The sequence below is a fragment of the Hylobates moloch genome, unplaced genomic scaffold (assembly GCF_009828535.3).
Source record: "Hylobates moloch isolate HMO894 unplaced genomic scaffold, HMol_V3 SCAFFOLD_3, whole genome shotgun sequence".
Taxonomy (NCBI): Eukaryota; Metazoa; Chordata; class Mammalia; order Primates; family Hylobatidae; genus Hylobates; species Hylobates moloch.
The window spans coordinates 32,168,946-32,196,741 of record NW_026652278.1 but is presented as its reverse complement, the minus strand read 5'-3'; the positions used below and the strand labels follow the sequence as shown (position 1 = coordinate 32,196,741).

General features: G+C 39.4%; 1 protein-coding gene across 10 annotated transcripts in view; it reads left to right on the top strand.

Moving 5' to 3' along the window:
• BTRC (beta-transducin repeat containing E3 ubiquitin protein ligase) overlaps positions 1 to 27,796 on the top strand; it is a 225,697-nt gene that overhangs the window by 115,673 nt on the left and 82,228 nt on the right. For all 10 annotated transcript variants that reach the window (XM_032179735.2, XM_032179754.2, XM_058436077.1 and 7 more), the window contains one exon: positions 16,414 to 16,503. In XM_032179735.2, the coding sequence (XP_032035626.1) occupies positions 16,414 to 16,503 (90 nt within the window). The remainder of the gene's footprint in view (positions 1 to 16,413; positions 16,504 to 27,796) is intronic.

The following is a 27,796-nucleotide window of genomic DNA, read 5'->3' as shown; positions in this document are numbered from 1 at the left end:
GTCCTATATATAGCTCTACTCTGGAAACTCCCTCAGGCCTGGCACAGAGTTTCTGAATCTATCTAATATTCCCCTAAATATGTTATTACATATTCATTCATGAAGGGAAAAGAGGGTAATTTTGAAGGAAAACAAATTTTCTTTTTTTTTTTTTATTAATTAATTAATTAATTAATTTATTTATTTATTTTTTTTTCTTTTTTCTTTTTTATTATACTTTAGGGTTTTAGGGTACATGTGCACAATGTGACAATGTGCAGGGTTGTTACATATGTATCCATGTGCCATGTTGATTTCCTGCACCCATTAACTCGTCCTTTAGCATTAGGTGTATCTCCTAATGCTGTCCCTCCCCCCTCCCCCCACCCCACAACAGTCCCCGGAGTGTGATGTTCCCCTTCCTGTGTCCATGAGTTCTCATTGTTCAATTCCCACCTATGAGTGAGAACATGCGGTGTTTGGTTTTTTGTCCTTGCGATAGTTTACTGAGAATGATGTTTTCCAGTTTCATCCATGTCCCTACAAAGGACACGAACTCATCATTTTTTATGGCTGCATAGTATTCCATGGTGTATATGTGCCACATTTTCTTAATCCAGTCTATCGTTGTTGGACATTTGGGTTGGTTCCAACTCTTTGCTATTGTGAATAGTGCCGCAATAAACATATGTGTGCATGTGTCTTTATAGCAGCATGATTTATAGTCCTTTGGGTATATACCCAGTAATGGGATGGCTGGGTCAAATGGTATTTCTAGTTCGAGATCCCTGAGGAATCGCCACACTGACTTCCACAATGGTTGAACTAGTTTACAGTCCCACCAACAGTGTAAAAGTGTTCCTATTTCTCCACATCCTCTCCAGCACCTGTTGTTTCCTGATTTTTTAATGATGGCCATTCTAACTGGTGTGAGATGGTATCTCACTGTGGTTTTGATTTGCATTTCTCTGATGGCCAGTGATGATGAGCATTTCTTCATGTGTTTTTCGGCTGCATAAATGTCTTCTTTTGAGAAGTGTCTGTTCATGTCCTCTGCCCACTTTTTGATGGGGTTGTTTGTTTTTTTCTTGTAAATTTGTTTGAGTTCATTGTAGATTCTGGATATTAGCCCTTTGTCAGATGAGTAGGTTGCAAAAATTTTCTCCCATTCTGTAGGTTGCCTGTTCACTCTGATGATAGTTTCTTTTGCCGTGCAGAAGCTCTTTAGTTTAATGAGATCCCATTTGTCGATTTTTGCTTTTGTTGCCATTGCTTTTGGTGTTTTAGACATGAAGTCCTTGCCCACGCCTATGTCCTGAATGGTATTGCCTAGGTTTTCTTGTAGGATTTTAATGGTTTTAGGTCTAACATATAAGTCTTTAATCCATCTTGAATTAATTTTTGTATAAGGTGTAAGGAAGGGATCCAGTTTCAGCTTTCTACATATGGCTAGCCAGTTTTCCCAGCACCATTTATTAAATAGGGAATCCTTTCCCCATTTCTTGTTTTTGTCAGGTTTGTCAAAGATCAGATAGTTGTAGCTATGCGGCATCATTTCTGAGGGCTCTGTTCTGTTCCATTGATCTATGTCTCTGTTGTGGTACCAGTACCATGCTGTTTTGGTTACTGTAGCCTTGTAGTATAGTTTGAAGTCAGGTAGCGTGATGCCTCCAGCTTTGTTCTTTTGGCTTAGGATTGACTTGGCGATGCGGGCTCTTTTTTGGTTCCATATGAACTTTAAAGTAGTTTTTTCCAATTCTGTGAAGAAAGTCATTGGTAGCTTGATGGGGATGGCATTGAATCTATAAATGACCTTGGGCAGTATGGCCATTTTCACGATATTGATTCTTCCAACCCATGAGCATGGAATGTTCTTCCATTTGTTTGTATCCTCTTTTATTTCATTGAGCAGTGGTTTGTAGTTCTCCTTGAAGAGGTCCTTCACATCCCTTGTAAGTTGGATTCCTAGGTATTTTATTCTCTTTGAAGCAATTGTGAATGGGAGTTCGCTCATGATTTGGCTCTCTGTTTGTCTGTTATTGGTGTACAAGAATGCTTGTGATTTTTGTACATTAATTTTGTATCCTGAGACTTTGCTGAAGTTGCTAATCAGCTTAAGGAGATTTTGGGCTGAGACAATGGGGTTTTCTAGATATACAATCATGTCATCTGCAAACAGGGACAATTTGACTTCCTCTTTTCCTAATTGAATACCCTTTATTTCCTTCTCCTGCCTGATTGCTCTGGCCAGAACTTCCAGCACTATGTTGAAAAGGAGCAGTGAGAGAGGGCATCCCTGTCTTGTGCCAGTTTTCAGAGGGAATGCTTCCAGTTTTTGCCCATTCAGTATGATATTGGCTGTGGGTTTGTCGTAGATAGCTCTTATTATTTTGAGATACGTCCCATCAATACCTAATTTATTGAGAGTTTTTAGCATGAAGAGATGTTGAATTTTGTCAAAGGCCTTTTCTGCATCTATTGAGATAATCATGTGGTTTTTGTCTTTGGTTCTGTTTATATGCTGGATTACATTTATTGATTTGCGTATGTTGAACCAGCCTTGCATCCCAGGGATGAAGCCCACTTGATCATGGTGGATAAGCTTTTTGATGTGCTGCTGGATTCGGTTTGCCAGTATTTTATTGAGGATTTTTGCATCAATGTTCATCAAGGATATTGGTCTGAAATTCTCTTTTTTGGTTATGTCTCTGCCAGGTTTTGGTATCAGGATGATGCTGGCTTCATAAAATGTGTTAGGGAGGATTCCCTCTTTTTCTATTGATTGGAATACTTTCAGAAGGAATGGTACCAGTTCCTCCTTGTACCTCTGGTAGAATTCAGCTGTGAATCCATCAGGTCCTGGACTCTTTTTGGTTGGTAAGCTATTGATTATTGCCACAATTTCAGAAGCTGTTATTGGTCTATTCAGAGATTCAACTTCTTCCTGGTTTAGTCTTGGGAGGGTGTATTTGTCGAGGAATTTATCCATTTCTTCTAGATTTTCTAGCTTATTTGCATAGAGGTGTTTGTAGTATTCTCTGATGGTAGATTGTATTTCTGTGGGATCGGTGGTGATATCCCCTTTTTCGTTTTTTATTGCATCTATTTGATTTTCTCTCTTTTCTTCTTTATTAGTCTTGCTAGCGGTCCATCAATTTTGTTGATCTTTTCAAAAAAACCAGCTCCTGGATTCATTAATTTTTTGAAGGGTTTTTTGTGTCTCTATTTCCTTCAGTTCTGCTCTGATTTTAGTTATTTCTAGCCTTCTGCTAGCTTTTGAATGTGTTTGCTCTTGCTTTTCTAGTTCTTTTAATTGTGATGTTAGGGTGTCAATTTTGGATCTTTCCTGCTTTCTCTTGTGGGCATTTAGTGCTATAAATTTCCCTCTACACACTGCTTTGAATGTGTCCCAGAGATTCTGGTATGTTGTGTCTTTGTTCTCGTTGGTTTCAAAGAACATCTTTATTTCTGCCTTCATTTCATTATGTACCCAATAGTCATTCAGGAGCAGGTTGTTCAGTTTCCATGTAGTTGAGCGGTTTTGAGTGAGTTTCTTAATCCTGAGTTCTAGTTTGATTGCACTGTGGTCTGAGAGACAGTTTGTTATAATTTCTGTTCTTTTACATTTGCTGAGGAGAGCTTTACTTCCAACTATGTGGTCAATTTTGGAATAGGTGTGGTGTGGTGCTGAAAAAAATGTATATTCTGTTGACTTGGGGTGGAGAGTTCTGTAGATGTCTATTAGGTCTGCTTGGTGCAGAGCTGAGTTCAATTCCTGGATATCCTTGTTAACTTTCTGTCTCGTTGATCTGTCTAATGCTGACAGTGGGGTGTTAAAATCTCCCATTATTATTGTGTGGGAGTTTAAGTCCCTTTGTAGGTCACTCAGGACTTGCTTTATGAATCTGGCTGCTCCTGTGTTGGGTGCATATATATTTAGGATATTTAGCTCTTCTTGTTGAATTGATCCCTTTACCATTATGTAATGGCCTTCTTTGTCTCTTATGATCTTTGTTGGTTTAAAGTCTATTTTATCAGAGACTAGGATTGCAACCCCTGCCTTTTTTTGTTTTCCAGTTGCTTGATAGATCTTCCTCCATCCCTTTATTTTGAGTCTATGTGTGTCTCTGCACGTGAGATGGGTTTCCTGAATACAGCACACTGATGGGTCCTGACTCCTTATCCAGTTTGCCAGTCTGTGTCTTTTGATTGGAGCATTTAGCCCATTTACATTTAACGTTAATATTGTTATGTGTGAATCTGATCCTGTCATTATGATGTTAGTTGGTTATTTTGCTCGTTAGTTGCTATAGTTTCTTCCTAGCCTCGATGGTCTTTACAATTTGGCATGTTTTTGCAGTGGCTGGAACCGGTTGTTCCTTTCCATGTTTAGTGCTTCCTTCAGGAGCTCTTTTAGGGCAGGCCTGGTGGTGACAAAATCACTCAGCGTTTGCTTGTCTGTAAAGTATTTTATTTCTCCTTCACTTATGAAGCTTAGTTTGGCGGGATAGCAAATTCTGGGTTGAAAATTCTTTTCTTTAAGAATGTTGAATATCGGCCCCCACTCTCTTCTGGCTTGTAGAGTTTCTGCTGAGAGATCAGCTGTTAGTCTGATGGGCTTCCCTTTGTGGGTAACCCGACCTTTCTCTCTGGCTGCCCTTAACATTTTTTCCTTCATTTCAACTTTGGTGAATCTGACAATTATGTGTCTTGGAGTTGCCCTTCTCGAGGAGTATCTTTGTGGCGTTCTCTGTATTTCCTGAATCTGAATGCTGGCCTGCCTTGCTAGATTGGGGAAGTTCTCCTGGATAATATCTTGCAGAGTGTTTTCCAACTTGGTTCCATTCTCCCCATCATTTTCAGGTACACCAATCAGACGTAGGTTTGGTCTTTTCACATAGTCCCAAATTTCTTGGAGGCTTTGTTCATTTCTTTTTATTCTTTTTTCTCTAAACTTCCCTTCTCTCTTCATTTCATTCATTTCATCTTCCATCAGTGATACCCTTTCTTCCAGTTGATCGCATCTGCTACTGAGGCTTCTGCAATCTTCGCGTAGTTCTCGATACTTGGCTTTCAGCTCCATCAGCTCCTTTAAGCCCTTCTCTCCATTGGTTATTCTAGTTATCCATCCTTCTAATTTTTTTTCAAAGTTTTTAACTTCTTTGCTATTGTTTTGAATTTCCTCTCGTAGCTCAGAGTAGTTTGATCGTCTGAAGCCTTCTTCTCTCAACTCATCAAAGTCATCCTCCATCCAGCTTTGTTCCGTTGCTGGTGAGGAACTGCGTTCCTTTGGAGGAGGAGAGGTGCTCTGTTGTTTAGAGTTTCCAGTTTTTCTGCTCTGTTTTTTCCCCATCTTTGTGGTTTTATCTACTTTTTGTCTTTGGTGATGGTGATGTACAGATGGGTTTTTGGTGTTGAAGTCCTTTCTGTTTGTTAGTTTTCCTTCTACCAGACAGGACCCTCAGCTGCAGGTCTGTTGGAGTTTACTAGAGGTCCACTCCAGACCCTGTTTGGCTGGGTGTCAGCAGCGGTGGCTGCAGAACAGCGGATTTTCGTGAGACCACAAATTCAGCTGTCTGATAGTTCCTCTGAAAGTTTTGTCTCAGAGGAGTACCCGGTTGAATGAGGTGTCAGTCTGACCCTACTGGGGGGGGTGCCTCCCAGTTAGGCTGCTCAGGGGTGAGGGACCCACTTTAGGAGGCAGTCTGTCTGTTCTCAGATCTCCAGCTGCGTGCTGGGAGAACCACTACTCTCTTCAAAGCTGTCAGTCAGACAGGGGCATTTAAGTCTGTGGAGGTTCTTTGCTGAGTTTTTGTTTGTCTGTGCCCTGCCCCCAGAGGTGGAGCCTACAGAGGCAGGCAGGCCTCCTTGAGCTATGGTGGGCTCCACCCAGTTCGAGCTTCCTGGCTGCTTTGTTTACCTAAGCAAGCCTGGGCAATGGCGGGCGCCCCTCCCCCAGCCTCGCTGCCGCCTTGCAGCTTGATCTCAGACTGCTGTGCTAGCAATCAGCGAGACTCCGTGGGCATAGGACCCTCCGAGCCAGGTGCGGGACACAATCTCCTAGTGTGCCGTTTTCCAGGCCCGTTGGAGAAGCGCAGTATTAGGATGGGACTGACCCGATATTCCAGGTGCCGTCTGTTTCCCCTTTCTTTGACTAGGAAAGGGAACTCCCTGACCCCTTGCACTTCCCGAGTGAGGCAATGCCTCGCCCTGCTTCGGCTCGCGCACAGTGCGCTTCACCGTCTGTCCTGCACCCACTGTTAGGCACTCCCTAGTGAGATGAAACCGGTACCTCAAGCAGAAATGCAGAAATCACCAGTCTTCTGTGTCGCTGGGGCTGGGAGCTGGAGACCGGAGCTGTTCCTATTCGGCCATCTTGGCTCCACCCAAATTTTCTTTTTATAACTTAGTATTTTCAGAAAAATAGCATGATACATTTATTGATGACTGGACAAACCTCTGGAAAAATTTACTCCTAAGATACTTTTATTGGAAGTTATCATACAGTGAATTTTACAGATATTAATTGTATAAGTCTGAATTTTTGATAAATCTAACCACCTGTGTAACCACCACCCTAATTAAACTATAGAATATTTTCATAACCTAGGAATGTCTCTTGTTCTCCTTTCTACTTATTTTCCGCACCACCAATGGATCAAATACTGATCAGCTTACTGTCACTATAATTTTGCCTTTTCTAGAATTTTGTGTAATGGAATGCTATATTTTTGGGGTCTGACATTCACTTTGCATAATGTCTGTGAGATTCCTCTATGTTGCTGTGTATATCAGTAGTTTATTCTCTTTCATTAAGTTGAAGAAATATATTGCAGTTTGTTTTCTGTCTCCTTTTGGTGGATATCTGAGCCATTTCCATCATTATAAGTGAAGTTACTATAAACGTTCTTCTATAAAGATTTTTGGTGAGCATATATTAAGTACTTTTTCATGTGCTTATTGGTTATTCAGACATTTTATTTATGAAGTATCTTTTAAGTTTTTAGCCATTTTTAAAAATTGCAGTTTGCCTTTTTATTATTGAGTTGTAGACTCAACTATATTGAATTCTGGATACCATTCATTTGTCAGATATAGGTATTCTGATTATATCTCACAGTCTATGGCTTGCCTGTTTATGGTGTGTTTTGATGAGAAGTTTCTAATATTTGGATGAAATCCAGTTTACCAATTTTTTCTTCCTTTTTTTTTTTTGAGATGGAGTCTTGCTGTGTCGCCCAGGCTGGAGTACAGTGACACGATTTCGGCTCACTGCAACCTCCGCCTCCCGGGTTCAAGCGATTCTTGTGCCTCAGCCTCCTGAGTAGATGGGATTACAGGCGTGCGCCACCACGCGCTAATTTTTGTATTTTTAGTAGACACGGGGTTTCACCATGTTGCCAGGCTGGTCTCGAACTCCAGACCTTAGGTGATCCGACCGCCTCAGCCTCCCAAAGTGCTGGGCTTACAGGCATGAGCCACCACGCCTAGCCGGTTTTTTCTTTTAGATGGGATACTTCCTTTGGTCCTACCTAAGAAATCTTCTTTGTCTACCCCATGATTGTAAAGATATTCTTCTAAGTTTTCTTCTGGGAGCTTTATAAGTTTAGTATTTATACTTAATTCTATGATCCATCTCAAATTAATTCTTATACGTGCCATGAAGTAGAGTTTGGGCTTCATTATTTTTGCCATAATTTCATTCAGTTGTTTCAGCACCATTGTTGAAAAGACTTTCTTTTCCCCCATTGAATTACATGAATTCATTTGTCCAAACCATTTAGTTATATAAGAGTTATATTCTCGAACCTCCTGAAGAAAACGTTGCTGCTGGACCCAGAGCAGTGGGTGACAGTAGCTAAGGCACTGACCCATCCCTATTTTATGTCCCTGTAGACAAGGAGGACAAGAAAAATGATAGGTGTCTATCCTTGCACCAAATACCATAGTGTCTTGATTATTGTTGTTTTATATAATGGGCCATGAAATCAGATAGTGTGAGTTCTCTAGATTTGTTGTTTTATTTTTTGTTATTCCAGATAGTTCACATTTCTATATAAATTTTAGAATCAACCTAGCACTTTCTATTAAAAAGAAGTCTGGCCGGGCGCGGTGGCTCACGCTTGTAATCCCAGCACTTTGGGAGGCCGAGGCGAGCGGATCACGAGGTCAGGAGATCGAGACCACAGTGAAACCCTGTCTCTACTAAAAATACAAAAAATTAGCCGGGCGTGGTGGCGGGCGCCTGTAGTCCCAGCTACTCGGAGAGGCTGAGGCGGGAGAATGGCGTGAACCCGGGAGGTGGAGCTTGCAGTGAGCCGAGATTGCGCCATTGCACTCCAGCCTGGGCGATAGAGCGAGACTCCGTCTCAAAAAAAAAAAAAAAAAAAAAAGAAGTCTGTGAGGGGCTGGGTGTGGTGACTCACGCCTGTAATCCCAACACTTTGGGAGGCCGAAGTGGGAGGATCACTGGAGCCCACTGAATTGGAGGCTACAGTGAGTTATGATCACACCACTGCACTCCAGCCTGGGCAACAGAATGAGAAACTATCTCCAAAAATAGACAGGCAGATAGATAGCTACCTTTTTTTTTTCATCTGAGATATATCATATAGGATTTTGCCCCCTTTATTCTGTTAATATGACGAATTACCTTGATTTTTGTTAAGAATTTTTGTGTCTGTTTCATGTGAGGTACTGGTTTGTAGTTTTTTAAGTGTTTGCCAGGTTTTGGTATCAGGGTTATGCTGGTCTCATAAAATGAATTGGGAAATCTTCCTCCCATCCTCCTCTGTTTTCTAAAAGCACTTGTGTATAATCCTGGTGGTGTTTCTTCCTTCGGATTTCATAGAATTCACGAGTGAAACCACTTGGGCCTGTAGTTTTCTTTGTGAAAGATTTTTTAAACTTATTATTTAAATTTATGTGGCAAGATTTTTTAGAGCAATTTGAATTTCTTTTAGAGGTATAGAGCTGTTCAGATTTTCTGTTTCATGTGTCAATTTTGGTAATTTGTGTTTTTGAAGAAATGTTTCCTGTTTATTCAACAGATTATAATATGTTAATATCTTTTATTTTAATATTGTGATTGTTTCATATTGGGCTACTGAAAGCCTCTTTAGGCAGGCTTCCATGCCCCCTTTGACATATCTTCATCATTCTCTGAGTATTTCCATCTTATAGTTTCCCTGGTCAGTCCTGGAGTCAACCGTATTTCCATGAATGTATGATTCCCTTCAGTGCAGAATGGTATTTAGAAACCAAGATTCAAACACTGACCTTGGTATTTAGAAACCAAGATTCAAACACTGACTTTTCTTTTACATCTATATTTATATACTTTGAAAGCCATTAGTTCACATTGATAACTCCAATTCTAATTCAACCCCACAGGGTTTATTCTAGATTTCTTTCTTTCCATATTTTGTTTTCCTTCCTTCCTTCCTTCCTTCCTTCCTTCCTTCCTTCCTTCCTTCCTTCCTTCTTCTTTTCTTTTCCTCTCTTCTCTTCTCTTCTCTCTCTTCTTTCTTTCTTGTTTTTGGTAGAGATGGGGTCTCTCCCTATGTTGTCCAGGCTGGTCTTGAACTCCAGAGCTCAAGCAATCCTCCTGCATTGGCTTCCCAAAATGTTGGGATTATAGGCATGAGCCACCCCACCCCTTTCCTAACATAGGAAACCTGGTTTAAGATTTTTTTCTTTTCAGCACTTTAAAAATATTGTTCCCAGCTGGGCGTGGTGGTTCATGCCTATAATCCCAGCACTTTGGGAGGCCAAGGTTGGGTCTATCACCTGAGGTCAGGAGTTTGAGACCAGCCTGGCAATATGGTGAAACCCTGTCTCTACTAAAAATACAAAAATTATCTGGGCATGGTGGCGCACACCTATAGTCCCAGCTACTCAGGAGGCTGAGGCGGGAGAATTGCTTGAACCCGGGAGGCGGAGGTTGCAGTGAAATAAAAATATTATTCCCTTGTCTTCTAGCCTTCATTTTTTATGAAAAGCCTGACATTATTTATATCATTACTCCTAGATACATAACATCCCCTTTCTCCTTGGCTGCATTCAAGGTTTTATCTTTGTCACTCATTTTCATCAGTTCTGACTGTGATGGGCCTATATGTTGTTTTCTTTGTATTTTTAACATGACTGGGGTTTGCTGATCTTAAATCAGAAAGCCACTAGTTTTCACAAAATTTGGGGAAGTATTTGATCACTATTTTTATAACTTCTTTGCTATACCGTTCTCTTCTCCCTTCCTTGGACTCCAGCCACGCATATATTCTAGATAACCCAGAATTGTCCCACACAGTGACTAAGACCGATCTTTTTTTTTCTTTTCTTTTCTCCTTGTTTTCTCTCTGTTCTTCAGTTTATATGATTTCAGTTTATCTGTCTTTTTTTTTTTTTCAATTTATCTGTCTTCATTGACCTTTTCTTCTGTCACTTCCAGTCTGCTTTTTAAGCCTCTCCAGTAAATTTTTTGATTTTTTTGAGACAGGGTCTCACTCTGTTGCTCAGGCTAAAGTGCAGTGGCATGAACATGGCTTACTGCAGCCTTGACCTTCTGGGCTCAAGCAACCGCCCACCCCAGCCTCCTGAGTAGCTGGGACTACAGGTGTGCACTACCACGCCCAACTAATTTTTCTTTTTTCTTTTTCTTTTTTTTTTTTTTTTTTGAGACAGAATCTCAATCTGTTGCCAAGGCTGGAGTACAGTGGTGCAGTCTCGGCTTACTGCAGCCTCCACCACCTGGGTTCCAGCAATTCTCCTCCCTCTGCCTCCCAAGTAGCTGGGATTACAGGCACGTGCCACCGTGCCCAGCTAATTTTTGTATTTTTGGTAGAGATGGGATTTCACCATGTTTGCCAGGCTTGTCACAAACTCCTGACCTCAGGTGATCCGCCCACCTCGGCCTCCAAAGTGCTAGGTGTAAGTCACTGGGCCTGGCCAATTTTTTCTATTTTTTGTAGAGACAGGATCTCACTACATTGCCCAGGCTGGTCCTGAACTCCTGGGCTCAAGCTATCCTCCTGCCTTGCTTCCCAAAGTGCTGGGATTACAGGCGTGAGCCACCATGCCCAGCCTGAATTTTTCATTTCAGATAATGCACTTTTCAGTTCTAGAATTTCTGTTTAGTTTATTTTTGGTTTTTCATTTTCTGGTAGAATTTTTCATCTGTTTATTCATTGTGATCATATCTTTTATTGCTATGTTCAAGTTTGAACATATCTATTATAGCTTCTTTAGAGCTTTAATATGTGCTAATTTCTACAACTAGGTCTTCTCAGGGTTGGTTTTTGGTTCATTATTCTCTTGACAATGGATCCCATTTATCTCCTTTTTCTCATTTTTAGTAATTTTTGATCATATAACCAACATTATAAATGGTACATTGCAGAAACTGTGAATTCATTTTTTCTTCCTCTAATTAAATTACTGGCTGATCACTATGACCTTGTGGAGGCTTGGTTTTGTATTTGTTAAGGTCAGGTGTATTTTGGTTTTGCCCTTAGTCCTAAGACATACTCTTCAATCTAACCTCATGGTCTCTTTGAATTTTCAATGGAAAGCCTAAGATGTTATTAAGTCCCTCTAACTTGATAGAAGTCAAACTCTAAACTCTTTCTCCCCTCATGAGCAGCAGCTGGAATATCTGCACAGGCCTTTCAACCCTCCAGCTGTTGCTCTCCATTGAAATCCTTGGAATCTCCCCTTCATGTATGTAGTTTGGGGGTTAGCCATATATTTGAGGGGAATTTATATGTAATTTTTCAGTCTTCTTCCTTCCCCTGTGGTTCTCTTTCCTTTCTGGGATTTCTGTTCTCTATTGCCAGCCACTATGGCAATTTTGAACTCTTATCACTTGATATCTCAAGCCAATAGACTGTGGCTTTCAGATTGAATTCTAGTCACCCTGCACCAAGTGGACTCGTGAGTGCCTTCAGGGGAAAAGCACATAAACACACATCTCACCCAGTGTGGTTCTCTTCTTTCAAGATCAGGCCACTCCTTCCCCATTTTCTGCCTGTTTTAAGTCAATCTCCAGTGCCTTTACATAGCTTTAAAATGTTTTTCCTATCTGCAGGAGGGTTAATCTGATACAAACATTTCTGCCATTACTGGAAGCAGAACTCTTTGAGTCAAGTTATATTTTATTCAGCAAATACTGATTACTTCATAAATTTATATTTAAAACATAGTGAATTTTATTTTAAAAATATTTATGGTGTGTGTGTATGAATAGTAAATGTTTGTGGAATTAGACAACGTAAAAGAAATAACAAATCTAGAGCCCAGAATTTACATGCACCAATATTTAAATCTGTACACTAATTTCTAATGCTCTATTTTTTCATATATATTTTGAAATAATTTTTACTTAAATTATAAGAATAAAACAAGTTGGTAAATTTTTTAAGGTTTAGCCTGTTTAGAAGAAAAACAGCTGGGCGTGGTGGCTCATGCCTGCAATCCCAGCACTTTGGGAGGCCAAGGCAGGCTGATCAATTAAGGTCAGGAGTTCAAGACCAGCCTGGCCAACATGATAAAACCTTGTGTCTACTAAAAATACAAAAATTAGCCAGGCGTGGTGGCACATGTCTGTAATCCCAGCTACTTGGTAGGCTGAGGCAGGAGAATCACTTGAACCTGGGAGGTGCAGGTTACAGTGAGCCGAGATTGCGCCACTGCACTCCAGCCTGGGAGACAGAGTGAGACTCCGTCTCAAAAAACAAAAACAAAAACAAAAACAAAATTGACTTTATAATATCGATGGGGAGTTATAGATCTCTACTATTTTCCCCATTTTTTCTTAAATTTTATCTATTTTCTTTCCAAAGAATGATAGTTGACCAAAATCAGATTCTTTAAAATATCTGTTCATGCTGATAGAAATAAACAAATGAGTAAATAAATAAATGAGGGGTGAAATCACAGCTTTTCCTTACAGAAGAATTCCAGTTAATAAATGTGGAAGGAAAGACAAAAATAATAAATTCACTATTAGAATACACAGTAAAAATTACCGTAGGCATGATTAGCACCCAGTGGATGCTAAAATTAGCAAGCTGAGATTCAAGTAGAAACAGAGTATTTGCATAGTCTCCAAGTATTTTGCCATATATATATATATATATATGGCTAACATCACCAGAAATACCAACATACCTTCTGATTTGATGCAGTGAGAAGGGCACATCACCTCTAAAGTGTCTTTCCCCAAAATAACCTCAATCCGATCATGAGAAAACATCAGACAAACCCAAATTGAGGCACAGTCTGTAGATTAACTGATCAGTGCTGTTTAGCAGTGTCAGTCACGAAAGACAACAAAAGACTGAGGGATTGTTGAAAATAAGAGGAGCCCAAAGAGACATGACAAATAAATGCCATGTGGGATCCTAGATTAGATGCTGAACAGAAAAAGGACGTTAGTGGAAAAACTGGTGAAACCTGAGTAAGTTCTGTACTTTGTATAGTACCAAGTTAATTTCTTAGTTTTGATAAATGTTCTGTGATTATGTAAGATATTAACATATGGAGAAGCTGGGTGACAAGTATATAGGAAATCTTTACTTTTTGTTTCTTTCTTTTTTTAAAGAGATGGTGTCTTGATTTGTTGCCCAGGCTGGAGTGCAGTGGCATAATCATAGCTCCCTGCAGTCTTCAACTCCCGGGCTCAGTCAGTCCTCCTGAATAGCCAGGACTGCAGGCCTGTGCTGCCACGCCCAGTTAATTTTTTTTTTTTTAATAGAAATGTGGGCTTGTATGGAACTCCTGGTTTCAAGTAACCCTCCTGCCTCTACCTCCCAAAGTGCTGGGATTATAGGCATGAGCCACTGTGCTTGACCTTTACTATTTTTGTACTTGTTCTATAAATCTAAAATTATCTCGAAATGTTAAAAAATTTAATTCTTTCTTACTGTTGGTTTTGAGTGTGTTCAGATTTTTCTTCTTAAATCCAACACAAATATTTATAGCAATGGTTCTCGAAGAGTGTTCCTGGATCAGCAGCACTAACGTCAACTGGGGCCTTGTTAAAAATGCAAATGTTCAGAAGCTCTGGGGATGGAACCTAGCAATCTGTGTTTGTTTTGTTTTGAGACAGAGTCTTGTTCTGTCACCCACGCTGGAGTGCAGTGGCGCGATCTAGGCGTACTGCAGCCTCTGCCTCCCGGGTTCAAGCGATTCTTCTGCCTCAGCCTCCTGAGTAGCTGGGATTACAGGCACGCGCCACCACGCCTGGCTAATTTTTTTTATTTTTTTATTTTCTTTTTTTGCATTTTTAGTAGAGATGGGATTTCACCATGTTCGCCAGGCTGGTCTCAAACTTCTGATCTCAAGTGATCCTCCTGCCTTCGCCTCCCAAAGTGCTGGGATTACAGGTGTTAGCCACTGGGCCCCACTGTGATCTGTGTTTTAACAAGCCCTCCTTCCAGATGATTCTGATGCACACTAAAGTTTGATAAACATGATTTATACCATCAGTAAAAACTTAAGACTAAAAGGAAACATTTCTATTAATATATTGTCCAGTAACTAATAAATTTGCTTTTCATAAAGCATAACTATAGTATTACCAATGTTTTGTTTTGTTTTTGGTAGAGACAGGCCCTCGCTGTGCTGCCCAGGCTGATCTCAAACTCCTAGGCTCAAGTGATTCCCTTGCCTCGGCCTCCCAAAGTGCTGGGATCACAGGCATGAGCCACTGTGCCCAGCTACCACCAATTTTTAAAATCCATTTCCTATGATTTTTTTCTTTCTTTTTTATTTGGAGACAATGTCTTGCTCTGTTGCCCGGGCTGGAGTGCAGTGGCATGATCTTGACTCACTACAACCTCCATCTCCTGGGCTCAAGCGATTCTCGTGCCTCAGCCTCCTGAGTAGCTGGAACTACAGGCACCCACCACCATGCCCGGCTAATTTTTTGTATTTTAGTAGAGACAGGGTTTCACCATGTTGCCCAGGGTGGCCTCAAACTCTTGAGCTCAGGCGATCTTCCCACCTCGGCTTCCCAAAGTGTTAGAATTACAGGTGTGAGCCACCACACCTGGCCTGATTTTTCTATTTTATCTCCTCAACATTACCAGATGTACTTAAGGGATAACTTCTAAGGTCTAGATAGGCCCAGTGAGGCTGCTCATGCCTGTAATCCCAGCACTTTGGGAGGCTGAGAGAGGTCAGTAGTTCAAGACCAACCTGGCCAACATGGTGGAACCCCATCTCTACTAAAAATACAAAAAATTAGCTGGGCGTGGTGGCAGGCGCCTGTAAGCCCAGCTACTCGGGCGACTCAGGCGGAGAATCGCTTGAACCTGAGAGGCGGAGGTTGTAGTGAGCCGAGATTGTGCCACTGCACTCCAGCCTGGGCAACAGAGCAAGACTCCATCTCAAACAAAAAAAAAGATTAGGTAAATGTTGGTTTATCTTTTTTCAATGTTCTTTCAATTTTGGTTTATTTATTTTTTCTTTTTAAAGCAAAAGTCAAAGCTTGTACTGAGATTCTTTTATAAAAATATTTCATGATTGGTTTTAAAATAATTTTTTTTCTGGATAGCTTAAAATTTTTTCATTTATTGTTCTGAATAAGAAACATGTCAGCTGAGCACAATGGCTCATCCCTGTAATCCCAGCACATTAGAAGGCTGAGGCAGGAGGATCACTTGAGCTCAGGAGTTCAAGACCAGCTTAGGGAACATGGCAAAACCCCATCTCTACAAAAAATACAAAAAAATAGCTGGGTGGGGGAGCGTGTCCCTATAGTCCCCCACCTACTTCGGAGGATCACTTGAGTCCCAGAGGCGTAGATTGCAGAGAGCCAAGATCTCACCGCTGTACTTCCAGCTGGGGTGGCAGAGTAAGACCCTATCTCAAAAAAAGAGAGAAAGAAACATGTCCTCTGTGGGAGGCTGAGGCAGGAGAATCGCTTGAACCCCGGAGGCGGAGGTTGCAGTGAGCCGAGATCACGCCACTGCACCCCAGCCTGGGCGACAGAGCAAGACTCCATCTGGGGGGAAAAAAAATAAATAAACACGCCCTCTAACTACTTTCAGATCTTGTTGGTTTTGAAAGTTTAGAAGGAAAAACAACAAAAATAAATCTTTTCTCAGAACGGTAACTGCTGTTTTAAACAGAACTAAGCTCTTCAAATTTGCATTTTAAAATGCTACATGATCAGTACCCTCACCTTCCATTAATCATTAATACAGTGAAGCCACTGCTGCTTACATACTTGTTCATAGGCACATCTGTGGCTTTTGTAGCCTCTATCTTTGCCCTTCTCCTTTTCTAACTTACCTCTCAGTTCCCATAAGTCTTAATTTATAGATAAAATCTATTTGTGTTTTGACTTGAGAAATAGAGCAGAATTTGAAAACAGTATATGGCAGTATTTCAATATTTTAAAAACCTGTTTCCAACAAATTCTCTTTACAGACGTACAACAGCTGTGCCAGACTCTGCTTAAACCAAGAAACAGTATGTTTAGCAAGCACTACTATGAAGACTGAGAATTGTGTGGCCAAAGTAAGTAATATTGCTCATACTGTATATTATACCACACCACAACAGTGCCGTATCTGTAGGCATCTTTACTCAGTATTGCTTAAGGATTATTACAGGATTATATATTTAAGAAAAAAATAAACAAACAGGCATCATTTTATCTAGAACAGATTGCAAGTTAGATTCTCCACCTCTTAATTGCAACAGAATCTTTTGCTTATGAATTCTGGTCACTCTTTAGACTGATTCACATTTGTTTCTTGACACTAGTTGTAGATTATCACATATCATTAGGATTTGTATAAGATAATGTACAATTGTTTTGATAAGTTTATGGTTTTTAAATGCAGTTATGTATAGAGTACATCACATCATTGCAATGACTGTGAAATATGCTATAGACAACCCAATTATTGTATCACTATTATTATTTATTGAGTGGCTAATGTTAGAAATACTGCTTTTGATGATCTTGATCCACATGGACAAGTATGTTTAGTCATGTCTATGGGCTACCTCTTTTTCATGTATATATGTCATCTCTATAGCCTAGATGTAAAATTAATCTTAAATATTAGAGATCTGATGCTTTTTATGTCTGTCATAACTCAGGTTTTCCAAATATCTGTAATTACTGAGGAATTTTGACATAAATTCAGTGTCAGACATTTTAGGAATAAGTACCATTAAGTATAGGCTTCGTTTCTTTTACTTGAATTATCTGCAAAAATATTGCCTTTATATCTATTCATAGATTTGCTACTGTTACAACGTTCCCAACTTGAACTATTTTAGTTTAACCTATTTTATTATAGACTCAGGCCCTCAGTTCCTTACTGTTATTATTAGAGCCAGGACTGGTGTCATGTCATTGCTATCCTTTGCTACAAAAATCTAATGACAGTTGTCTTAGTCCATGTGGGCTGCCATAACAAAAATACTGTAAGCTGGGTGGCTTATGAACAAAACTAATTTTTTTCTTATAGGGGCTGAGAAGTCCAATATGAGAGCACTAGCAGATTCAGTGTCTGGTGAGGGCTTGCTCTCTGCCTCATAGATGGTGCCTTCTCACTGCATCCTCACATGATAGAAGAGACTAGCTAGATATCTGAGGTCTCTTTTTTTTAAGGGTACTAATCCCACTTACAAGGGGTCTGCCTTCATGAATTTTGGAAAACACAAACGTTCAGACCATAGCAAAAGCAGAGTTTTTGTTTATTTTTCCTTAAAACATGCAGTAGTCTCTGGGACTACTCTGTCAACTGGAAATATATCACACAAAATATAACCGTCGAAATCATACATGTAAGAAATATCAGAATTTATTTAAAATTACAGTTTAAAAATGTAGAGTTCATCAGTTAAATGTCTCTTAAATTCAAATGTGTTAATATTTTGTTACAAAATGTAATTATTATAAATTACATATTTATTTTTTCAGTCATTTAGTTACAACTAACAAGTGCTAATTGACCCTATTTTATTTCGTTTTGTTTTATTTTATTTTTAGAGACAGGGTCTTGCTCTGTCGCCCAGGGTAGAGTACAATGGCACAATCCTAGCTCAATGCAGCCTTTACCTCCTGGGCTCAAGCCCTGATCTTCCTGCCTCAGCTTCCCGAGTAGCTAAAGACACAGGTGCATGCCACTACACCCAGCTAATTTTTGGTTTTTGGTTTTTTAGAGTTGTTTTGTAGAGATGAGGTGTCGCTGTATTGCTTAGGCTGGTCTCAAACTCCTGGCCTCGAGTGATCCTCCCCACTAGGCCTGCCAAAGAGTTGTGATTACAAGCGTGAGCCACTGCACCCAGCCCAAGTCTACTTTATATCCTGCTTTTGTGCATGGAAACAGGGATACACAGTTATTTGGGCCTTTAAAAATATTCTTTCTTTCTTTCTTTCTTTCTTTCTTTCTTTCTTTCTTTCTTTCTTTTTTTTTTTTTTTGGCCATGCTGCTCTTAGTTTCATCACAAGTGGGCGACTTCTGGCTAAATAAGGTAAAATTTTACCATGAGCACCAATCCAAGGACAGGGTGACGATTTTAATGAGTTTCATTGAGAGCTGGCCAAGTGAGCATCTGTTCCTTTTGTTTTCTCCATACTTTGTAAGCCAGGATCTCTAATCTAAATAGGTTGGTGTGTGTCTATATGATGTGGAGGTTTTTTTTATTGTTTTTTTCTCCCACCCTCTGCTTTATTGGTACATGGTTAAAAATCTTCTGCCATCTAGCACAATTATGTAATTTCTTCCATGCTTTTGGGTCTTGAGTGAGAAAGTAAGTTTGCTCATTGCTGCTCATCATCGTGTTTCACTTGCTCCCAGGTGGTGACCTTCTCATTGCATTGTTGCTTATTTTAACATTATTCTGACACCTATATCCTTTCATCGTCTTCTTAAATAATCTAGTTTAATAATGATGTCTGTTATTTCCTATTGGAACTCAGTTAAATCACTGGTTCCTTTTATTGGCCCACATCCTGTCTTCTGGTTCATTGCTTCAGATTTGAGCCAAATAATCAGTTGGTCAATGTCAAATAAAAACACATAGCTGAAAAATTTTCTTTCTTGCAACAGTCTCCAGTGAGGTACCCATAGCATGAGAATACTGAAAAAGGTTTTCCTTTTTTTTGTGAGATGGAGTCTCACTCTATCGCCCAGGCTGGAGTGCAGTGGTGCCATATTGGCTCACTACAACCTCCACCTCCTGGGTTCAAGCCATTCTCCTGCCTCAGCCTCCCGAGTGGCTGGGATTACAGAAGTGTGTCACCACACCCAGCTAATTTTTTTATTTTTTAGTAGAGACAGGGTTTCGCCATGTTGGCCAGGCTGGTCTCAAGCTTCTGACCTCAAGTAATCTCCCTGCCTCGGCCTCCCAAAGTGCTGGGATTACAGGTGTGAGCCACTGCGCCTGGCCAAGTTTTTTCTTTTTTATTTACATGTGTTTTGTGTGTCTCATGATCCCTGTTTCTTTTCTTTTTTTTTTTTTTGAGATGGAGTCTTGCTTTGTCGCCCAGGCTGGAGTGCAGTGGCACGATCTCAGCTCACTGCAAGCTCTGCCTCCTGGGTTCGCGCCATTTTCCTGCCTCAGCCTCCCGAGTAGCTGGGACTACAGGCACCCGCCACCACGCCCGGCTGAATTTTTGTATTTTTAGCAGAGACAGGGTTTCACCGCGTTAGCCAGGATGGTCTTGATCTCCTGACCTCGTGATCCGCCTGCCTCAGCCTCCCAAAGCGCTGGGATTACAGGCGTGAGCCGCCACGCCCGGCCAACTGTTTCTGTTGGCCTCATTTATTGCTTGACCTCTGAATGAAATGACTTGTCATTATTTGTGTTGGTCTGCAAGCTTGTCTCTATTTCCTGTTCTTCACCTTTAGCCCTTAACTGGATAGTTTCATCTGCTGCAATGATATGGCTGCAGTGTTTTCTCAACTTGGTACAAGTGTCTGTTGTTGATTCAGATTGTACTCCATTGTGGCCTGAATCTGTAACCATTTCCATGTGAGAACAACTATAATACAGCGGTATCAACCATTTTTGTTCTTTAGTTCAAAGAGTGACTTTGGCTTGGCTAGAGATACTAATTATAGTCCAAAACCTTATTATTGAGTATGGTTTATGTAAGTTTTAGAGAAGACATTAATACCATTTATTTCCCTAAAAGCAGCAATGGTATTATGTTTGGACCCCTGTAATACCTTGATTGTAACTCTTTGCCAGAAATATCATAGTCTTACGATAGCTCTATACGAAGGGTACCAATTAGTCCTCTGTAGAATACAAGAAAACAAAGCTGTAAAACAAATTACAACCACCCTAAGTTGGCAATAATCTTGTTAGTCTTTAACTTGAAGAAACAGGCCTAAGAAAAAATTTAAAACTAAAAATGGCCGGGTGCGGTGGCTCATGCCTGTAATCCCAGTACTTTGGGAGGCCAAGACGGGTGGATCACAAGGTCAGGAGTTCGAGACCAGCCTGACCAACATGGTGAAACCCTGTCTCTACTAAAAGTATAAAAATTAGCTGGGCGTGGTGGCACACGCCTATAATCCCAGCTACTCAGGAGGCTGAGGCAGGAGAATCGCTTGAACCCGGGAGGCAGAGGTTGCAATGAGCCGAGATCGTGCCACAGCACTCCAGCCTTGGTGACAGAGCGAGACTCAGTCTCAAAAAAAAAAACTAAAAATGAAGGAGGGTCTATTTTATCACTATAACTTAATCCAAGTAATATTTGGCAGCATTGAGATACCTTTTTATTTTTTTTCAGAATTCTTTTTCCTGGTTATGGCCCCGTCTTTCATGAGATTTGTGTTTGGAGCATGATGAGCTCTGTGTTTATTGTAGCTTTAAATGGACAGTCATTATTAACTGTCAACTTAGTCTTTAAAATCCATAATCATATTGTGCTTATTACTTGTCAACCTTCATGATTTTTTTTAATTGGTAAAGAAAACTAACTGGAAGGCTGAAAAGCATTACTTTTTTATGTTATCTTGCTATTGGCTTTATTAAACTATTACTGCACATTTTGGTCTTAGGTTTTTTTCCTAATTTACCCTTACCCACACCCACAGATACACAAATACATGCAGTTAAAATTGAATTATTTGAATACATCTATCGAGATTCCTGGCCCAGATAAGAGAAGTTTTTCCTCTTTATGTTTGGGAAATAAACCCCTTCAGTAGCCCTTTGTGGATGTTCTGTATTTTAGTTGTTATTGGTTGTCGTCACTGTTTTTTTATTTGAGACTAATAATCTGTTTGAAACTGACTGAGACAGAAAAATGTGATGTTCCTTTCCACTCACTCCAGATTTTGATAGAAGACTTGTTTTATTTATTTCCAAAATTATATCCGCAGGAAACAAGCTGTTTAAATTCAGATTATGCTGAAGCAAAATGGTCCTGGTATGAGAAGCAACGTGCTGTTTTACGAGCACAGAGTCCCTTTTCTCATAACTGATTGATAGTAAATATTTTCCTGAAGAATTATTGCCAACCATGAACAGTGCAACTGTTTCACTTTTTTTCTGTGCTACTTGCTGTACCAGCCATTGTCGGTAATTAAGATCTACAATTCACAATGCAGACGTTTGCACTTCCTCTGGGTCTGTGCTATTTATAAGGCATTTCAGCTGTTCAGAGTTTCTTTTGAGTTTTAAACTACATGTTAACAGGCTTCTTTAAGATACTGTTCCACAAGTAGTGTGTCATATGGTCCGTTCTTCACACAGGCACCTCTGTCAGGTCTAAACATTAGCTTTACGGAGAACATACTAAGATATAACCATGTCATTGAGGCCGATGTGGTTGGAAAAACTTGGAGTATAACGTGTTACACATTGGGCTTATTGCTCTTTCAGAAAGACAGGAATGAACTTCAAATGTAATATTCTTTTTGAAAATCTTAATATTCATATGAGCTTAATGTGTTAATTGGGTTACAGAGATATACACAGTTAAATGACTTTTCCAAGTTCACTTTACATTAATAAGAGAAGCCAGGACCCCTCTTATAGACAAGAGTTTGTGTGTTTGTCAGATTAAGGATGCAAGAATACATTTTCTTCTAGATGTGCATGCCGTTTAAGAAAAATACAGACATGGGGCACCAAAACGGATCAGCAGATTGACTGCACATTTGTTGTGTAATCAGCTTCAGGAACCCTAAGTAGCATATGCCATTGGTTGAGGAAAGTGTAAACAGGAATCTTGGTCTGTGTTAAAGTTGGTAAAATTTAAACCATTTTCAACCAAAAAGAGATTTTAAAAAGTCCAGACCCCAGCCCAGAAGCTTTATGAATTATGCCTTAAAATAAGAGTAATTGCTTGTGCAGTCTTCTTGCTCTCGGCACTCATTGTTAAACATACAAGAAAAAGAAACAAGAAACTGAAAGTTGTCAACAAAATGTGTTTAAAACTTCATCAGACTGGCTGTTTTTAAGCCTGAAGTCCAGCCGCATTGATTATACACGTTGGCCACCAGCATCTTCCAGCAGAGCAGATCTGCAGAGAAAGGCAGGACCCAGGTTTTAGTGCTGATTCTGGATGGCCCTTGAATATAGACAGAATATAGACGGCTTATAACAAAGCCATTCCAAGGCAGTTTTATTTTACAAATCTAAAACTTTCTGTAGTTCTTTTGAACTGCCGTGTTTCTGTAAATTTCTTCAGTGAACTCTATGAACCTTTTTTTTTTTTTTTTTTTTTTTTTAAATAGCAGCAGTTCAGCCGTTGGGAACCACTGATATATCTGACTGAGGCACTTCAAGATGCTAGAACCTATTCATATTTCTATCTAGCCAGGGAGCTAATAAGCTCAAGCTTGTCTTTGTGGATTGATCTAGATTAGCATGAAATGAGCCCAGTCAGTGTCTTCCTCAGTGAAAAGGGAGAGGTTGGGGGAAAGAGGGATGAAAGAAGAAAGTTCTTCATCAAGAATTGACTGCAGTATTGCCTGCTGATGCATGTCGGATCACCCGCACAGAGAGATCACATGGCTTCTCCGAAAGTCAAACGATCAATTCGCCTCGTTTTGGCTCTGTACTTAATGCACAAACAGTGCGATCTGCGGGGCTGTAATTGCATTGTTAGGGCCAAGGAACAAGCCTGTGCCTTTTCAGCAGACAGCTGGCAGGGAGAGAGGCATGTTGTTAGGAAAGAGAGAGGCAAGGCAAATAAAATTACTGCTAACGCTCAGAGATCGGCAGGAGTCCTACTTGCCTAATCTTACCGGTGGGAGCAAGCGGCTGTTGTAATCCAATTATAGCAGCATAAGCAATTTGTTAGACACTCCGCATAATGTAACAATTTCCCAATAAACTCTGACTTGTAATAACGTCGGCAAGAGTCCGCATAAATCTGCCCGAATGGTGGGGGCTGGAGCATTCGGCTGGGGGCTTGTAATTGGCGCCATCAGCACGTTTTGCGGAGTGCAGTATGGTGCAGTCTTTTAGTGCAGGAATTTTAAGGAGAAAAGCGTGGCACACGTTTCTCAGGGAAAAAAAAAAAAAAAAAAGTGGCCATTAAAAGGGGAACAGCAAGAAGGGCATACTCTTGCCTTCACATTACCTAGGAATCTTAGTGTAGAAAGAAAACAGGAGGAAGCCATGTTTCCTTCTAATACTAAAGAGGGGAGGTGGGGAAAAGAGTGTGTGAATTCGTTAAATTCCTTTATTTAAAAGGCATCGGTTTCTATTATTTATATCTTCATCTCCAGCCCCCTAAAATGCTGTTCAGGCAGCATTTAGCTAACATTTTTAGAAGATGTTCATACTCAAGACAAGCCTAGAAATGCTGAGTTTAAATCTGTTTGCTTCTGGAGTTAGCATTTTCTTTACAACATGAAAATGTATATTCTTTATGACCAGGACAAATCTTTTAAAGATACTATCTCACTGAATATCAGACCTTTCTGTGGTGTTCTGACTTCTGCTTTAAGAAACTGTCACTTACTGAAGGATTTAAATCTCAGCTTGTTTGCTTAGCTGCACTGCTTATTTTCTCATTCTGAAATATATTGTGAATATCTATGATACTAGGATTAGTAATCAATCTTATTGAAACATTACATTTTGTAAGAACATAGTATCATTTAAATTTATACTTGTGTGATCATTATAGAAATAATTTTGATTCCTAAGTAATAAAATTTCTGTTTTGGAAAAAATGTTTGTTGTTATATGGGGCAAAATAAAATCACCCTTATTAATTGATTAGCATTTGTAGTCACAGAATAGGGTTTCTTATTATATAAGGTATAGGAGGTGAAGCGTGCTTATGGATTTGAGTTAATAGATTTTCATGCTACTCAATGTTTATTCAGTGTTACCTACTTTCTTATGCCAACCCATTTCTTCATTGCTATATAATTTGTGTCAAAACCAACTATATGAAGAACAGGATTTTTCAAAATATCCTGTTGCTGTGGGTATTACCACAATAAATACTTACTTGCAGTCTTAAACATTTCCTTCTACTGAAGCAAATGCAGCCTTCTTTGACTGGAGCTACATCAATAAACTGCAGTGCCTCTAATAAAGCCATTCAGTGTCTGGGTTTAACTAATGGCTGATTTTCATGGCTTTGACAGTGAGCTGTGTGCGTTATTTTCTCCTGATATTGTAAAAATAATGAGAGCAAATTAGAACAATCAGTTTACACAGATAGCTCCTGATTGGAGGCGATGGGCAATATGGCAGCAGGTAATCCATCTTTGGACTCCTGTCACATTAACTTCAACTGTGTGAAAAGATCAGGTGGGATAAGCAGGGATCCTACCCAATCGGAACACTGAAATTAATGAGAAGAACAGTGTTCTGTGATCAACCTTTTAATTAGCAAGAGTGGAAACAGAGGGAATGATGAAGGCAGCACCACAGCTGCACAATGCCAGCCACAGTTTCTGAAAAGGAAAGAAAAAAAATCTGTGTTTTATGTTACTTTTTTCTTGCTGTGTACAGGCATTTTCTTTCCATTCTAGAGCTGGTTGCAGGTTCAAGAAATACTGCCTACTTTCCAAAGTAATGCCACAAATATGGTTGATATATTAATAATCTATAGACTATAATTCTATCAGGGGTCATTTGATTTTGATTACCAGCATACTTTCTTTGGCATTGTACTCTGGGTTTTAAGCTTCATTTTTCTGAAAATCAGATAACCAGAGGAATTACATTTTTTAAAGTTCTGCCTTGTCAGCGTCCTCTCTCCTCATCACTCCAATTTAGAGTTTTCCTTGCAAGTAACATGAGAGTTTTCTGGTTTGGAGCATTTCTGTCACTTTGGATTATTTAAAAGAGGAGCAAAATCCAGGCAGCCAGCTATGGCATATTTAAATTATATTCCTTTCCTGATTCTGTTTATTAGAAATTTGCTGTTTTGTTTTTCTATTACCTGTGCTATTGACTTCTCAGTGTTGGGCTGTGTTATTTCAATTTATGTAATTGAGAACTGAATATCAATCAAGTGAGGTGTTTATAGGAGGAAGAGGGAGAAAATCTAGGCATTAACTGAGACTAAAGGCTGATTCATCCATTCAAAGCTCAGATATACTAAAATTGTAACCTTGTTAATCAAATGGTATAAGGCTATAGAAGACATAAATGAGCAAAATTTTCTGAACCAAATCAGCTTCTGTTTCCTAGACCTTTTTGGAAGGCTTTAATTTTGGGAAAGTATATGAGGCCATCATGATTTGCAGCGTGTTAGTCTTTATATATTAGACTTAGTGACTTACTATAAAAGCAAGTAATATGTTATAGGCTATGTAAATGAATTCAAATATCTTCCAAAGATACACAAAATATTTTTTTCTTGATACTAATAATTAGGCATTTATTTGAAGTACTAATAGGCAAAAGCTGGTTACCAGCTACCCACCTGAGTACAGAATTGGTAGGAAAGAGCCTAAAGTTAGTGTGAAATATTTAGGTTAGGTATAAGGTGATCTTTTCTCATAGGACTTTTTTTCACAATATTTATAACTAATGTAGATTATATGTATCATAATATGTATAACTCTCTAGGCTTTCAGTGCTAAGATACTGCATTTACAGAAACTTAAGTCTCTAATATTATGCCTCTATGTAAAAACTCATTGTACAAAAGTACCTCACTTCCCCCTAGTACCATCTCCCTACCCTCTTCCCTGAAAAAACTTAGGATTCTGTTGGAACAGAAATCTGATTTTTTGTCATGTTTTATTTTGACTGATAGTGAGCTTTTCCTGAAAACATTCATTTAGACTTGTATGTACCAATATTTTAGAATCAGTGATGTAATACCAAATAGTATCTAGGACTCCCCCCAGACAATTCTTTTTCTTTCCCAGAATCAAGAATAAAAGCAACCCAGATAACTCCTTAATAGTCTGATGCTACTGTGCATATTAATATTTAAAGTCCACTTGTTATTATTTTGCAGATCCTTTTCTGCATTCCTTAATTTGAAAGAGAGATTTTTATTCTTAATACTTGTATGGATTTTTGTGGCTTTTTATGGGTGTAAGTATTCTCCTCTCTCGTTTGACAGTTTCAAAAGCCTAAGTTCATAAGCTCTCCATGAATAAATATGTTCTTAGTCATATGGTGTAAAAAGATCGCTTACAAAGCTTGTGAAACCTGAGCCTTCCTTTTGAACCTTTTACTACCCATGAGCTCAGGAACCATACATATAAAATTTTATTCTTGCGTCGTGACTTCAGCTTATGAGGGAAATGAGCTATGAATTTAAATGACTCTTCTACTCTATACCAAGTTTCTATGAAAATAAAATTGTATTTTTTCCTTTTTCCTAAAAGGAAAGTTTCATCTGACTAGTGTTTCTGCCGGTATTTGTTCCCATTGTTAAAAGATTTGTTTCTTAAGATTAGCATTAAAATAGATATCCTGTTTTTTAAGGCATCTTTTTTTGTTTATACTGTAATCCCAAAAATGTCCAACTGGCTGAATGGCCAGGAAACTCCCTTTTAATTTCCTAATAGAGCTAAAGTTAACAAGTCACCTTAAAGTCTACTGATTCCAATTAAGTTCACCTTGGAGAAATTTTCATTAGTCTAGTCCTTTGGCACTTACCCAGTACACCCTTAATTAAAGTTCTTATGCATGGGACCAGTTGTATCTATTATAAAGGTTATCATAATTCTAAGTTTTCTCTCCCACCCCAATTTTTTTTTCAGGGTGTGTTTCCATATAAAGATCGAAAAAGTCCATTTTCTTTTCATGTATCTTCAAGATGGAAGATCTTTTCCTTCCCTTCCTCCCTCCCTCCCTCCCTCCTTCCCTTTCTCCCTCCCTCCCTCTCTTTCTTCCTTTCTTCTTCCTTCCTTCCTTTTCAGTTTTATACTAAGAAGTTTGAGGAGGAGAGAGAATACATTAAAATGTATTGAGCCCCAGTGTTCAGGCACTATATAGTGCTAGCTATGTGTTACTTATTTGGATTCTCATGTGAACCTGGTGAGATGGACAGGATCCCACTTTACAAACGAGGAACGAGAAGCTTAGATAAGTTAAACCTTTTCCAAATTTTCACATCTTTAAATGATAGAGTCAAGTTTTGAACTAAGATCTGACTTCAGAGTTCTTGCTCACTAGATTGCCTTTCAGGTAGTATTTGGAGGCCTCTGCACCTCTCCTACCAGGATACTTCCCCCATCGCATTGTGTAGCACCTATAGCTTTTCTCCATTTGATTTCTATAGCACTTTGACATCTAGCAAATGTTATTTTCTCGTCTTTCTCCTCTTCCTACCTCTTGCTGCTTGTATAAATATCTTGTTCACGCTGAACTGAGAGAAGTAGTGTATTCAGAAAACTTA